Source organism: Struthio camelus, chromosome 6, assembly GCF_040807025.1.
Source record: "Struthio camelus isolate bStrCam1 chromosome 6, bStrCam1.hap1, whole genome shotgun sequence".
NCBI lineage: Eukaryota > Metazoa > Chordata > Aves > Struthioniformes > Struthionidae > Struthio > Struthio camelus.
Window position 1 is genome coordinate 14,833,531 of NC_090947.1, and position 14,503 is coordinate 14,848,033.

The following is a 14,503-nucleotide window of genomic DNA, read 5'->3' on the forward strand; positions in this document are numbered from 1 at the left end:
AGTCTATCAGGAGATAGAAAGCTACCACACATGAGCTAGTTACTGCTAGTCTGCAACGACTGTCTATGCACATGCTCTTATTTGTCAACAGACAGCAAAGGCCGTGCTACCTGAAATGATCTTATATTTCTCCCAAGGTACAAATACGTCCATGAAGAATTACTGCAGAGCACTGACAAGGTGATCTGTTAGCCCCATGCTAACGTGTGTGTAGCTTTGACCCTTTCCTACATCTCCAGGATAATTTCTGCTTCTGCTGTCACAGCAGTTGGAGGATTTTCCCCCATTCCTACCTGAGCATGATATGCAATAAATATTAAGGCCAGAATCAGACACAAGCTGTATTAAGTAAGAGTAGAGCAAGTGTAAGAAATTAAGTCCTGGCTTTGTGAAGCAGAAAGATACGCAATGCTGTCAACATGGACGTGCATGGAAGCTTTCCTCTTCTATTATAACCTAAAGACCATAACATTTTACATTCCGGTTGAGTAATAAATGCTGGCTTGTTTTGAAAAGGCTATCCTATGTCACTGAGAGACATCTGTTGGTTGTACTGCTCCCAAAAGGGATTTAACCTCATTAAGACCTGCTGGAGGAGCCACAGAGAGAAACAGAGATGCTGAAGCCAAGCACACCCATGCGACTTTTTATCACAGAAGGATGGAGATCAAGAGCCCAGGAAAAGTGGTGTCTTGCCAGAAAGGTTGCATAAAGTTGGAGGTACAGCATGCTCAGTAGGACTGTGGCACTTTGGCTGCCCCGTTGCATATACATTTCTTGTTACCTCTAGGTGGCCCAGTCTATCCAGAGTATCTAGAAAGCAAGACTTGTATTCTCTGCCAGATATGTAACAATTCTTCTGAATTGTTGCCCTCGAGGAAAAGATAACTGCATATTTCTCCGTATTTGTTATTTTCAGAGATAGATGATTAAAAGATGCAAAGTGTAAAAGTGCAAAAGAGGTATACCAAAGATGAAATATATTGGTACAATTAATGGTAAAATTTTCATTCACTTGGACATCCACTGGACCATACTCCACTCATTTGTATATAGAAGCAAAATGCCATTAGCAGACAGGTCTGCTTCCTGAACTAATATTAAGTTAATCTGTAGGCACACTCTTAAACATAACAGTTGTACCAGAAAAGCAACCATGAAATCTTAAAAGCTAAAGCAGAGAAAATTATAATTTCCTGAAACAGCTGGCAGAACCTTTTGTTTCATTTCATTAAAAGCATGAATATAATTGGAGTAAATTTCTGCTACAGCATTAATATTTATGCTAGTACAGAGATGGTCAAACACATAGTTTTGTGATCACCAGCACATATTGCTTGCTTAGTGACCTTTAAATTAGGTAACTCAGAAATAAAATGCAAAGGTTTTGCTTAACTGTGACATACCTGGTACTTTCAATCAAAACAGTGTGGATGCTTTCAAATAAAAAACTCAAGAAGTGTAGGATCAAAGAAGAGCCAGATGCATTAGCAATAATTCAATACATATATCTCCTCTTTCTTACCCTAATGAAATTTGTTAAGAGTTACTATTACACTCTGCTTAGGCTAGTGTAATTTCCTTTTCAATGGAAAACTCCAAACCTTACTTCCATCAATTAAAAAAATACATATTTTTGTAACACTTCCAATGACTTTGTTTTTCAGAAAAAAATCTCATTTCCCAAACTTTCTGCTTCAGTCACAATTCACATTCAAATCGCTATATGTAAAACTACTCATCATCATACATGAACAACTTACTTTTCCTCATTTGTATTATTCCCTATAATCTTTTCACATTTCATAAAAATAGGAATGAAACACGGAAGGTATTTTTTTAAATTCTCTTAGGGTGTTTCAAAATCTGTTTTTCTGATTTATCTTTTACCGTAACATAAATTCCACGTAGTGGATAATACATACATTTATTTTAACTAGTCCACTTCCCACAACACCCCAAATTAAGCAAGCGGCAATTTAAAATACTTTCCCTTTCTTTCAGATGAGTTTCAAAAACTCAAAGCCAGAATTTATTTTGGAGAATATGAAATTTAGCTACTCAGGCTGTAATCTGAAAAACAATTGGATTTAGAGTGAAACGAAAAAGCCAGTCTAAAGTTCAGACTGTACTATATTCTCTGAACTAGCACGGGAATAGCTTGGGGGGGGGGAGGGAAAGAAATTCCTTATGTCATTTGATTGAGTTTTATAACTACAATGGGGTACCCTGGGTTGGGACACTTGCTGAATTTAGAAAAGGAGTTTACCAAATGTTCAAGTACTAAAGATCCTGAAAAAGAATTCTCACTTTATAGCAATAAAAAAAAAAAAAAAGAACTGTGGTTTGGAAAAAGTTCTGGAGGAACTATACAATGCCTCATCCATCACCGTGCTGGTTTTCACTGACACTGCATCTGGGGTGACAATATACTGGCAGCCCATAGAAAACTGAAGATCATAGGATTCAAAAAGTACATATTCTTGCCCATTATCTCTAAATCAATTCAGCAAAACTGTTTCTACTTAACTGCTGAATAGTAAATACAGTAGCAAAATGAATACATCAATGAACATCCCAGGATGTCTGCACACAGCTAACATGAAAACTCACAATATCAATGCTGATCTTGAAAAGCCAAAAATCATTCTCTGCTCTGTTTTTCATAAATCACTGGGCAGTAATTTTTAATTTTTTTTTTTTTTTTATTCACTGCAGATGACTAATTGGCAACTGCTAGATTTAGAAGATGCAGCCTGGAAACTTACTTCTTTTTTTCCTCTTCATTCAAATTCTTCCACTGCTCCTCAATTTTCAGCAGGATGTCCTCCATACTGGTCTTTGGATTATCAGTTAACAATTTTGAACGATATTCTTGGGTGAAAAGTGCTATTGCAGACTTTGGTTTCCTTATTATTTGATTACTAATTAAGTCATAAGCCATTACTTGTCCTGATTTATCATTTAGCACACTCACTTTCTTTATATTTGGATTTGGGCCCTGGGGGTTATGGCTTTTTTCACCAGCACATTCATTTTGCTTATTAATTGCTTCTCCAACGTCAGGAATCAAAATCTTAACAGGTTCCAGGTTGTCTCCTATACAGTTTTTAAATCCATTTCCCATACTCCAATTATCAGCAGAGACTTCCAGTAAGTCTTTAGGGACTGAGACTTCTTCATTTTTTTCTATTTCATTAATGTTATCAGTTCTCAAAAGACGCTCATCAATATTTTCAGACCTAGGGCCCACTGGAACGCTGCTGACAGTATCAGTCACCTTCTGCCCCTCCTGACACAACACACTTTTTAAGGAACCGTCTTGAAAGGCATCACTCTCAGCAACCTCTTCTTTGTCAAGGCGACTGTGCATATTATCACCACAAAATGTCTGATGATTTAAGCAGATCTCTGTGGTTTTTTCTGCTTGACAATTTTGCACATCACTGCTGAATGAAAGGAATGAAGTATGAGTGGGGAGATCATTGTTTCCAGATGGCGCCATTTCATTAACAACCACATCTGTTTGTTCTGTTTTATGAACAAACATGTCTTCTGAGGTAACATCTGTTTTATTAGTTTCACTGGAGGCTGTAGCAGGTAGTGGCCCATACAGTGATTTCAACACATTTTCAACAGCAAATAAGACAGATTCCTGGAAAAAAAACAACATTAAAACCACACACAGAAGCATGAAGAAAAAAACCTGAGAATGTAACTGACAGATACCGAGAATACAAAACAACAATAAGCAAAGTGATCTTATTCAGCATATTTTTCAAATACTCTATCCAGCTTATTGCACTTCTGTTGTTCATACGCAGTCTAAAAGACTCTGAAGAAGAAACCTCCAGCTTTAAGCGTCTCCTAGATATTTCGCTTCACTGATTTATTCTGATAACACCAAATGTGCATTGATTGCTTTAAAAAAAAAAAAGGGGTCAAATATAGCTATTCCCACCTAATATGGAGTTAAAAGCACAGAGTCAAGACAGAAGCACCAACAGCATCACATAAGCATGCTCATGTAGGTGCTCTCACAGTGCCAGTTTCGAAGATGGTTTTGTACTAAATGATGGGGGGCAGGAAGTTCTCTAAAGTCAAAGGAAAGCTTTAAATTAGATCAAATTCAAGAATGCTATGATAATTTTCATATAAGCGACGATAAACAGACAATGCATTTGCAAAATTAACATACGCAAGTACAAACAGATTCAGTGAAGAAAAGGATAAGCATACTTGTGTGATCATATCACCTACACCCCTTTTGAATGACAGCACTACCCACGTAGCCTTCTTAATATCTGTGGCACCACTTTTGACACGAAATGCCAATCAGTTTAAGTGAGTTTACGAAAAAAAATTGTTGCTACACAGCCTCTAACATGAGGGCAAACATAGTCTAAATTTCAGTCTTGATGGCATGAACAGGAAATCCTGAAACTTAGTGATGTCAACAGCAATCTATACACATAATAGCAAAATGTTGCTTTTAGCAGAAGGGTTCAATGCCCTCCCCTCCCCCAAACATATGCAGTGTTTAAACAGTTGATTACCCTACTTAATCTAATTATAAAACTAAGCACGTGATTTGTTTAAGGGCTCGCATCATAATTCTATTTAGGCTGGGTCACTATAAAGCCACCTGGAAACTAAGCGATACACTCCCGTATCTGACGGCAAACAAGTGATCTTTGAAATCAACTGGGAAACGAGTTTCAAATTATCCTCCACTTAGTGTGTTCAAAAATTTTCGAATAAAACAGTATCGCAAAGGCAGGCTATCATGTAACTGATAAACACTGAAGTGGCATTGTTCACTTTCAAATGTTTCAGTAGTCCAAGAAGCTCTTATTATGCTTACATAAGTAAAAATGTGACAATTCATAAACAGATCAAGACATTAATTACCTTATAATGCAGTAAAACTTGAGTTTTATCAGGTGTTAAATTCACATCCACAGCAGAGGCAGGTACAGTAACATTCAAAAAGAAGACGGGGTATAAACGAGTACAGTCCTTGGGCGTCACCAGACTGTAGTACTGTCGAATTAACTACAGATTCATTTAGCACAGAGATATCAGTAAAGGCATTAAACGGACACAAAGGCACAGCAGCAATATTTGACAACATAAAAATTTGACAATATGAAAACATAGCTATTTTTTCCCCAAAATAAAGGAACTCTAGAAAGATCCTCATGGGTACATACACATGCCGGAATAGTTATCAAAAGGGCACTTACAGGTGGTTACTTTGACGTTCTGAACGAACGCGCTGGTCACACTTGGAGAAAGCATACGCTATGCTTGTACTCTAAAAATGCCCAAAGCGGACAGCAATTCCAGTCCTTTTACAACACAAATGCTACTATTTCTAGGCTTGTTTTTAAAAAAAAAAAAAAACACTCTACTTACACAACACACTACTATTTTTTACATTATTGCCTCCTTCAGCCAAAATAAAGTCTGTCTGAGAAAGCGGCACTTGCACCACAGACTTGCTCTTTTCCCAGAACTGGGATTAATTTGTTCCATTTATTAACCCAATTACAAATTTACGACTACTCTCAAACTCTGCTTGCCCTTAATATTTCCTCTACAATCCTCTTGAAAACTCCTACTAAAGGACTACACAATTATTTAGTTGTTTCAGAGTTTTGATCCTTCTAGTTAGCAAGACCTAATGAAGATGTTTCCATTTTCCTCTAGTATTGAACAGAGGATCCTTCCACAGACATACTTATCGGAGAAAAGATTGTGCTAACACAACAGAAAACTAAAAAGTTAACATAGAAAATAAGGAGGAGCTGCTGCAGATTATGTTTTATTTTTTAAATTAACTTTTAATATTTAAATAACATTAAAATTATTTACATATTTTAAAGTTATTGTAAACTTAATATTCCCACAGTCTGGCCTTATCAGGCACTGAACTGTAGTAATAAGGTCCATCAGCACTTCTTCCTTCATACAGCAAAATAGCACGAGGCTCAAAATAAGCAAGTTATAGCTTGTTTTTCAAACCCATGTGTTCTTACAGATGTATTGTTATTCTCACTTGGCCTAAAACCAACTAAAAAAATTGAGCAAAAAAAAGGAAACAGGAGACTATCACACCCCTACAAGGACAGCTCTAAGTGAAGGGCAGTATATTTTTACTATATATATTACTGTATCTTCCATCCCATCTAGAAGCTCTGGTTAAAAAGTTGCCTGTTTCAAGAGATTCAAGCTGAGCTTTAAACTACGGCAACAACCAGGCTCAGTCGAAACTATGGGGAAAAGCAGTACACAGTTAGCCTTGTTTGTCACTTAAAATATGAACACCACTTCAAGTTTTACTTCCACAAAGCTTTGATTGTCCAGCGAAGACTATTTCACTGCCTCCACTTTAAAACCTGCACATACAATTTTCTTTCCTGGGGAGGCCAGGACTGGCTCTGGAATAGCGGTGGCGCTCAAAACGAGGTGCTGCAAGGTGCAGTGGTGTGAGAAACCTAAGAGTATCGAATTCTGCCTGCACAGTGACTAGCCCTAGCCAATACTAGTGGACTATCACTTTCATTTTTATTGAATACACATGCAAATTTAAAGGGAAAGTATGCATATTTGCTTGATAAGCCCACAGAAAGAAGATGACAATTACAACTTCATTTTCAGAAGAATTCTCCTAGAGGAAACCGCATTAAAGTTCCCTCAGAGAAAACTGCCCAGGAGTTAGGTTAATATGAAGAAAGAATCAACTATTCTGGTTCCTTACACAGAACATTTGAAATTGTATTTTTTCAAGCAGCTATAAATATAACCTCCATCTCTGTGGTCGTAAGTGAACACAACAAATGTAACAGAACTGAGAGACCAAAAATATCAAACTTGTGAAAGAGGTTTCTATTGTAAATGCTAGTATCTTCATCTGTAATGAGTTTCTTCTGGTTATTTTATGGGGGCAAAAGGCTGCTGATAGAATAGGTCTCTCTGTCCTCAAAGAAGTTAAGTTTTTATTCCTTGACTAAAAAGACAGAAGATGTTACCTTCAGTATTTCCTTCTGATGGACTGGACGATTATTTATAAAAATGAAACTCCTTTCTGAACTTGAAAGACTTGTCAAAGAACTGTCTGACTCAGCTTTTGGGAGAAATCCAGAAAGATGTATCTGTAATAATAAAATAAGTACAATACAAAGGTCATTAAAAGAGAATCCCGAAAAGGCTTTTTTGGAGAGTTGGAATATTAAAATGAAATTGCACAGGTGTCCCAGTCAAACACATGCCTTGCTTCTTGAAAGTTATGATTCAAACAATAAAAGTACTTAAAAAAAAAAAAAAGTTAAGAAGGATGGATGCACCTATTTTCCCTGATGAATTTATTGAGAAATTTCCCATATGGAGTGCCAGTTGCACAAAGCGATGCAATGTGACATTTACGGAGGGGAACAGAAGAACAATGGTAGTTCCCCTTTCTTCCTTTCTCATCCTTAAATCAGCCCTGGGGGCTGCGTACAACGGAGGGCTCCAGGGAACGACGCCACCTTTATACTTGCAGACCTGATGACTGCCAGCTCAATCCCTACATAAGCTAAAGGCAAGTGTTGCTGCCCAAGGTGGTGAAGGAAGTAGTAAATGACTTCAGATGGGGAAAATCAAAATATCTATAGTCCATTCCTTTCTACACACAGAGCCTTAAATAGCCTGCCATCAGGCGTTTATTCAGGGCACCTGAAGTTACCTACACCACCTGTATCCAAATCATCGGACTTTCAAGACTGCTGATCACCCATAATTCCCAGACTCCAGCAGAACCTGTGAGCATGGGACACTGCCACGGAGCCTAGGAAAAAATCACATGTTTTAAGTGCCTGACATTAACTCCAAGTTTTAATTTTTTTTCTCTTAGGCTTATCTTTAGCTTAGTTTTTCCTAGGCCAAAATGAGACAGGTGACTTGTTGCCGTCTGTCCCATCACTCCCCTTCTCCCCCACCAAGTAACTGAAAGTGCTGGATCAATTTCAATTCAATCTGATGAAGAAGCAGAAATCCCAAAGAGATTATATTTCCACAATTTCTGTGATAACTGACAGCTGTTTGGAGAAAAGAGCCTCAAAATAATGACCTCACTGAGGAAAAGGCAAATGTAACTTTTCAAAAGACAGGATCCATCAGCGTTTAAGTGCTGATTTGCTAAGCAGCCCACATACTGCCCTATAGCCACTTGCTCAAACAACAGGAAAGGGAAGACTGGGGTGTAGTGAGGATGAGGATTTTGGAGACATGGGAAGGGTGGGGAGAAGATTCTGGTAGCAGGGTGGACCACAGAAATCAAGCATCTTTAGTTTTTCTTTTGGCAGAACCGTTTGTGTTTACTTACAATCAAACTACCACGCATTTGAAACAGAGTAAAATCCCTGCGATTTGGCCATCCCTCCCATTCACCTATATCACCCCAGTTACCTATTCACGCGCTCCCTTATTCCCTCTTGACCTTGCAATAAGCGTACCGTGCTAAAGCTGGAGCGATCTGGTCAGCAACGCTGCACATAACCAAACACCACTGGTCAAGTTAAAGAGGTGTCAAATGTCTGGTGGGTGATTATAGAAAACAACATGCAGCACTTCGAGATTTTATTCTGCAACTTTATCACATCCCATCCGAATGTCCTTCCTTTGTACTTCCATTTCCTCTTCAAATTTACAAATATTTGTACAAACAAGTCACTCACTTCAAAAAATATTTTTACAGACAGACAACATTAAAACAAAACTGAAAGTCTCTGAATAAGTCACTTAAGAAGTTGCCAGATTTAGAAATGGCTGACTGCTGTTACTATTTAAAGTCATGTGGAATATCAGCATGCTCTTTAAAAGCTGATTACAATTTCTAGAACTGGTCTTAATTGTTACAATTATCATATATGAAAGTGCGTTTTTTATAAAGACAAAATTAAAGAAGATGGGAAAATTGTCAAGAAATTTTGTTTTTAAACTAGATCAATTGTTAATGCTTTCATAATAAAAACCTTATACAGGTGTTAAAATGTATTTATGTTGGGTGGACAGCATAAACTCTTCCCCCAGTACTTACATTTTCCCAGTAGCTTACGTATTTGCTCAACTCAGCCTTCCCAGAAAAACTGTATCTGCCAGGTGCTTATAGGAGATTAGGAAAACTTCCTGTGTGGAAGTTTTCAGCCAAAATGGATCCATCCGTTTCCAAAAATGGGGACATGAAAAGCTGAGATGCTGTTTTGTACATGTTAAAAATTGTATCATTTCTTTATTTTCTTTCATTTCCTATTTATTTTCTGAGTATCTCCTAGGTTTGCATGCTTTGGAGCTAGCTTGAAATTTGTTCTCGTTTCATTCAGTGCTCAGAACGGAGACGTTTTGAAGAAGCCAGTCTTTACAACCCCTGGATCATTTGTTGCAGAAGTTTTAACTGGGCAATTAACAAGGCACGGCTTACAGAGCTGTTTATAGTTAACACCAATTTTGTCTTCAGAGTAGACTTTGCAGTAAGCGGAGTACGAAGCCACACAGTGAACAAGTAGGAGAGGAAAAAACTCAAACAGCTGCTCTCCAGTCTGGGAGAAGCTGAATGAAGCATGGGCCTGATGGGGAGGGAAAAGGTAGCATATGCTACTTTTCATTTGAATATCTATCTCAGTATCTGCACACAAGGGACAAAGATTCGGGTTACCTTAATTAAGATTAGATAACCTTAATTCAGTCATTCCACGGTCTTTGGCTGCTTAATTTAGAAACGTCCATGGTTTCTGAATGTAGATTTGCATACGAGCAATACATATAGATCATGTATACACCTATAAATGATACATGAGGTATTTTACACACTATTTAGAGACAGAGAGAGAGATGGAATGTTCCCCAACTTCTATTCAAGGAATATGGATGCCTCATGATATAGCAAAGTGGTAACGTGAGACCTGACTGCCTCCTTCCAACCAGTCCCTTTTAAATACCCCCATGTCTTCCCTTCAGAGCACTTGTCACGTGGGGCACACCCCCAGCGGGCATTCAGGTGAGAACAGTTTCTAGATGTTCTGTTCCAACATGGACATCAAAAAATTCGTAAACTGAGAAGCAACACCACTTATTTGTTTCCCTGCACATATACACTATAAGCAGTCTTACAAACTCAAGATAACTTTGACAACTTATACAAGTCGTCTGAAAAAACAATTTCTTGCAGCATGACAAGTCGGGCTTAATAGACATTGTGACTTTACAGAGGGTGATTCAACTCATCTATGTTATTCTGGTCAAGATTTATTGCTATAAGATACAGAACAAAATTAACTTTGAAGGATCAGAAAGAGTAAAACTCTCCTTTGTGAGAATGTCTATGACAAAAATGGAAGTAGAACAAATAAAATGTTTTGAAAATATGGCAGAGAGGATAACATCACGGGACACTGTCTCCTTAATGTCCATAGGAGCAACGAGAGCTCAGTGCACTGATTTTTTTCAAAGCTAATTAGTATTTCCTTGAAATCAAGGTTGAGTGGAAATTTTACATAACTTGCTTTATAAGTATCTGCTCATTTTACCATTCAGGTACCCATAACTGAAACCAAGAGGATATTCTTTAGAATAAAAGGCTAAGCGGCCAGGAGGATAAGAACGACATAAATGCTTATATATCAGTCAGACCACAACCTGCCTCCGGGCCAGGAATCCTAACTTAGACAGCTCTGAGCAATCAGCAGTTCTGCATTTGTCATCACAACTGTTTTTACTGCCATTTGATCAGTGCCACATGAGTCCTGACTAGATGATTCTTGGAGTGCATTTTCAATCACCAAACCAATTAATTTTACAGAGAGAGCAGTAAAAGAATCAAATGTATTAATCAGATGTCAGCCTGGAGATAATATTCTCTTTCGTAAAATCTCTTCTTCTTTTTGAATACTGATTTAGCACTTCATTGACAGGCTTTAGGTGGATTTGGGAGAAAGAAGCTTACACTCACCTCAGGGTCTTCAGAGCAGTGTTGAAAAGGTACCATACTGCCCATAACGGCTGTTCCCAGAACTGACATACAGGCCATTTTGTGATCTGACACCCTGGTCTTTTGCCAAATAACTGCCTGAAACAAATGGCACAGAGTCAAATTTTTGACATTATATTTATATTAGTTGAACTCAAGTCATTTCTATGAACATGTATACGCAACTGCACACATACTGTATATGTAACATTCTGTACTTTGACCCTCTTACATTCACAACTTTCAGTGTTAACACACACGATATGGTACTTTTTGGCATGTCTTCTCATATTATATTACTTGCTTAGATGAGCAGTGATCAGAAAATTAAGGAAAGTGTTTCCAATTATTTATGCATGTTATAACGCTAATCTGGACTTCTGCAACCGAAGCAAATAATTGCTAAAAAACAAACCAATAAAAAATGCTACTTCTCTTAGATGCTACTACTCATCTAGCAGGAAGCTGTATGATTTTACTGAGCATATAAATATGACATGTTTCTGGCACGTTGGTCAGGATTTGAAATTGGGCACTGCAATACTTAATGGTACTCAAAAGATAAGCCATTTAGGTAGAAATCAGGATATCAGATGACCATTGACAGACCCCGAGTCTCCAGATCAGAGCTATCACAAGCCTGTTATTTGGAAAGGAAAGTAGTTTCTACAGAAGCAGTCATAAGGCAAATAGTTGTTTTTTCACTGAACACTTTGCAAAATATTTTAACATAGAAGAATAAAAAGGGGGAGGACAGCTTGCTCTATTATCTACGTATTTTGCAATACCGTTGCGAAGCTTTTGAAAAACATAGTAAAGAAGTATGAACTGTGACTTGCATCAGAAAAATTTTACCTGTTCAGTCCACTTAGACATACAGAAAGTATTAACTCCTCTGGGAGGTGTAATTCTTTCTCTCATTGATAAGAAGTCTTGTATTAAATAGCCACAAATTTAACTTTGAATCTGCTTACTTTTACCACTGTATAGCCAAAAAAAGTGCTTCTGAGCAACTGAGACTGCTAGAATCAAATCTGCTTTATATCTATTTGTCATTGTCAGCTGACTAAGTGTATTTCAACGTGCAACATTCAAACACAAAAGCAAAAAAATGCAATAAGTTGCAAATGAAACTTGACATTACAATGCTAGTTTAGAAATAAATGTTCTGAAAAGATGCTAGGTAGCCAATATCTTCAAGCCGAGTTCAGGGTAGGCTGGTGCAGGCTGCTAAGGGAAAGCATGGCGAGCGAGCACAGAACACACATGCACCAATCTCAAGAAATGCAATACATAGCCTTAAAATTCCACCTGTCCGCGAGGATATTTGCTGGCCTGGAAGGGTGAATGCCACTGAAGAACACGGTGCTCCTGTAAAACGATACTCCCTTCTTACAGGACAGGTGGAATTTTAAAGCTTTGAGACTGTGGAGCCTAAAACTGTCCCCCAATCCTTAATTTTCCATTTCCATGTACACTCTGCACTGCTTGCAAGGAGGGGTGTCCCAGTCCTGCCCGCCTCTACCTCACCTACAGCTCACTTGCACTGCGATCACATCTCTGCCATCCCCGCCAACACAAAAGACTGCTTCTGGAGGGGGAGGCAGGGAAGCCGGAAGGGGTTAGGGGGAAAGAGGACAAGGCGGAGAAGGAGGAGAAGGAGGAGGAGGAGGAGGAGGAGGAGGAGGAGGAGGAAGGCAGCGGTCCGCGGGAGCGGTGCCCTCGCCCCAGCCCATGCTGCAGCCAGAGGCGAGGGATGGCTGCAGCAGGGCCGCCCGCGGGACGCTGCCTCCCGCCTCTCGCTACACCTGCTGTAAATCTCCTCAAAGTCATTTTGGAGTGATGAAAGAATTTGTTCCCTCCTTTAGAGCTCATCTTATAAAACATATCCTGTACTGTTTCTATTTTAAAAGCGATTACTTAAAATGGAAACACAAAGTGCCAAACAATTTTTTCTTTACTAGATATATTTCAAATTAAATGCTCGTGACCAAACTGAGAAAGATGCTTGTTACGTGACTAATATAAACATCATGCTGCTTATTTTAGGTTCTACCAGTGTGATGCCACAGGTACAGATATAAATCTTAGCTGCTGATTAATGCAAGGTTGTTATTACACTGCTTGACCTGCTGAACGGCTGATACTCATGACTGTAAAAAGATCACTTCGGTAAACTGCTTTTAAGAAAGCTGTGGAACATGAGAACTTATTAAATGCAATCCTGGTAAAAGTGGACACTGTTAATAAGTTCAGAGAATATTTAATTAACATGTTATTTATCAAATATTAATATTAGAAATTACAGACAAAATTTTACAAACTAGTTACCACTGTAGGTTAAACTAAAGCCCACATATGAAAGAGGACAGTCAACTCCTAAATTTCTATACTAAGTACATGCGGTATAAACTGTGTATTCATTTTTAAGCCTGACTGTGTATTACAAAAGAGCAACACAGGAATATCTGCTAATCTAAAGAAAATTATTTTCTAGATTCTACAGATGCATCAACAGGCTTAAAAGAAAAAAATAAATACAAGGTGTCAAGAGACAGTGCCCCTTCCATGCCATTCGTTTCAGAACACGTCAGTTTCCATGAGGGTCCTGCAACACTCTATTTTTTTTAACCTTGATTATACCCTTAAGTTAAGCTAAAAATAGAGACACACCCCCCCCATATTTTTTTCTAGGTCATATAAACCTGGTGTCCAGGATGGGCCAAGGAAGAATCTGACTCTAGTCAGTATGATGACACTGCAAAAACAGCCTACTCAAAGATATATTATTACATACGGACCATCTTAGGTTTTGCCAGAACTAGCCAAATATACCCCATCTCCCTCCTCGTTTCATTGAGGGGGATTACATTAATGAGCTCTTATAAAAAGCTGTACCATATATAAAATTTATTCCACACATACAGAAGACAAGCAAGTCTGTGTGTGTGTGTGTGTGTGTGTGTGTGTGTGTGTGTGTGTGTGTGTGTGTGATTTCTCCCCCCCGCCCCCAAATCCAGAATATATGCATACGCATATTTTGTGCTGGCTGACAACATACACGCATGCACAGAGCAGGTTTATTCAGGATGCATACCTATAGCCCAAAGGGAGTCCTTGAAGAAAAGTATAACGATTGGAGCATGCAAGTTCTTCCCACTGGGGTCCCTAGGATAGGTCACTAGTCAAAATAAGAGCTGTTTGTTACTTGTTTCCTCAAAGACAACAAGGAAGGACAGAAAAAGTAGGGCCAATACTTGCTCTTAACTATCCTTTATCTTTTAGAAGTCCTGTCAGCAGCCACAATGGTCTGCCAACACACACCAAAAAAAAAAAAAAACTGCAAATCTGCATTAGCGCTAGGGACAGGATGCTGCTGCTGACTGTTCCCAATTCAGTGCAACAATGTCTCTGAGAGTTAAACATGTTCCTTCAGTTTACCTTACTATGTAACGGCAGGAACATAACAAAGCCTTCTTGGCTCCTCAAGATTTT

General features: G+C 38.4%; 1 protein-coding gene across 4 annotated transcripts in view; it reads right to left on the reverse strand.

Moving 5' to 3' along the window:
- The window catches only part of PMS1 (PMS1 homolog 1, mismatch repair system component), a 47,581-nt gene that overhangs the window by 16,228 nt on the left and 16,850 nt on the right, over positions 1-14,503 (reverse strand). For all 4 annotated transcript variants that reach the window (XM_068948319.1, XM_068948320.1, XM_068948321.1 and 1 more), the window contains exons 7-10: positions 10,991-11,107; positions 7,035-7,157; positions 4,912-5,055; positions 2,769-3,655 (exon numbers count right to left, since the gene is read on the reverse strand). In XM_068948319.1, the coding sequence (XP_068804420.1) occupies positions 2,769-3,655; positions 4,912-5,055; positions 7,035-7,157; positions 10,991-11,107 (1,271 nt within the window). The remainder of the gene's footprint in view (positions 1-2,768; positions 3,656-4,911; positions 5,056-7,034; positions 7,158-10,990; positions 11,108-14,503) is intronic.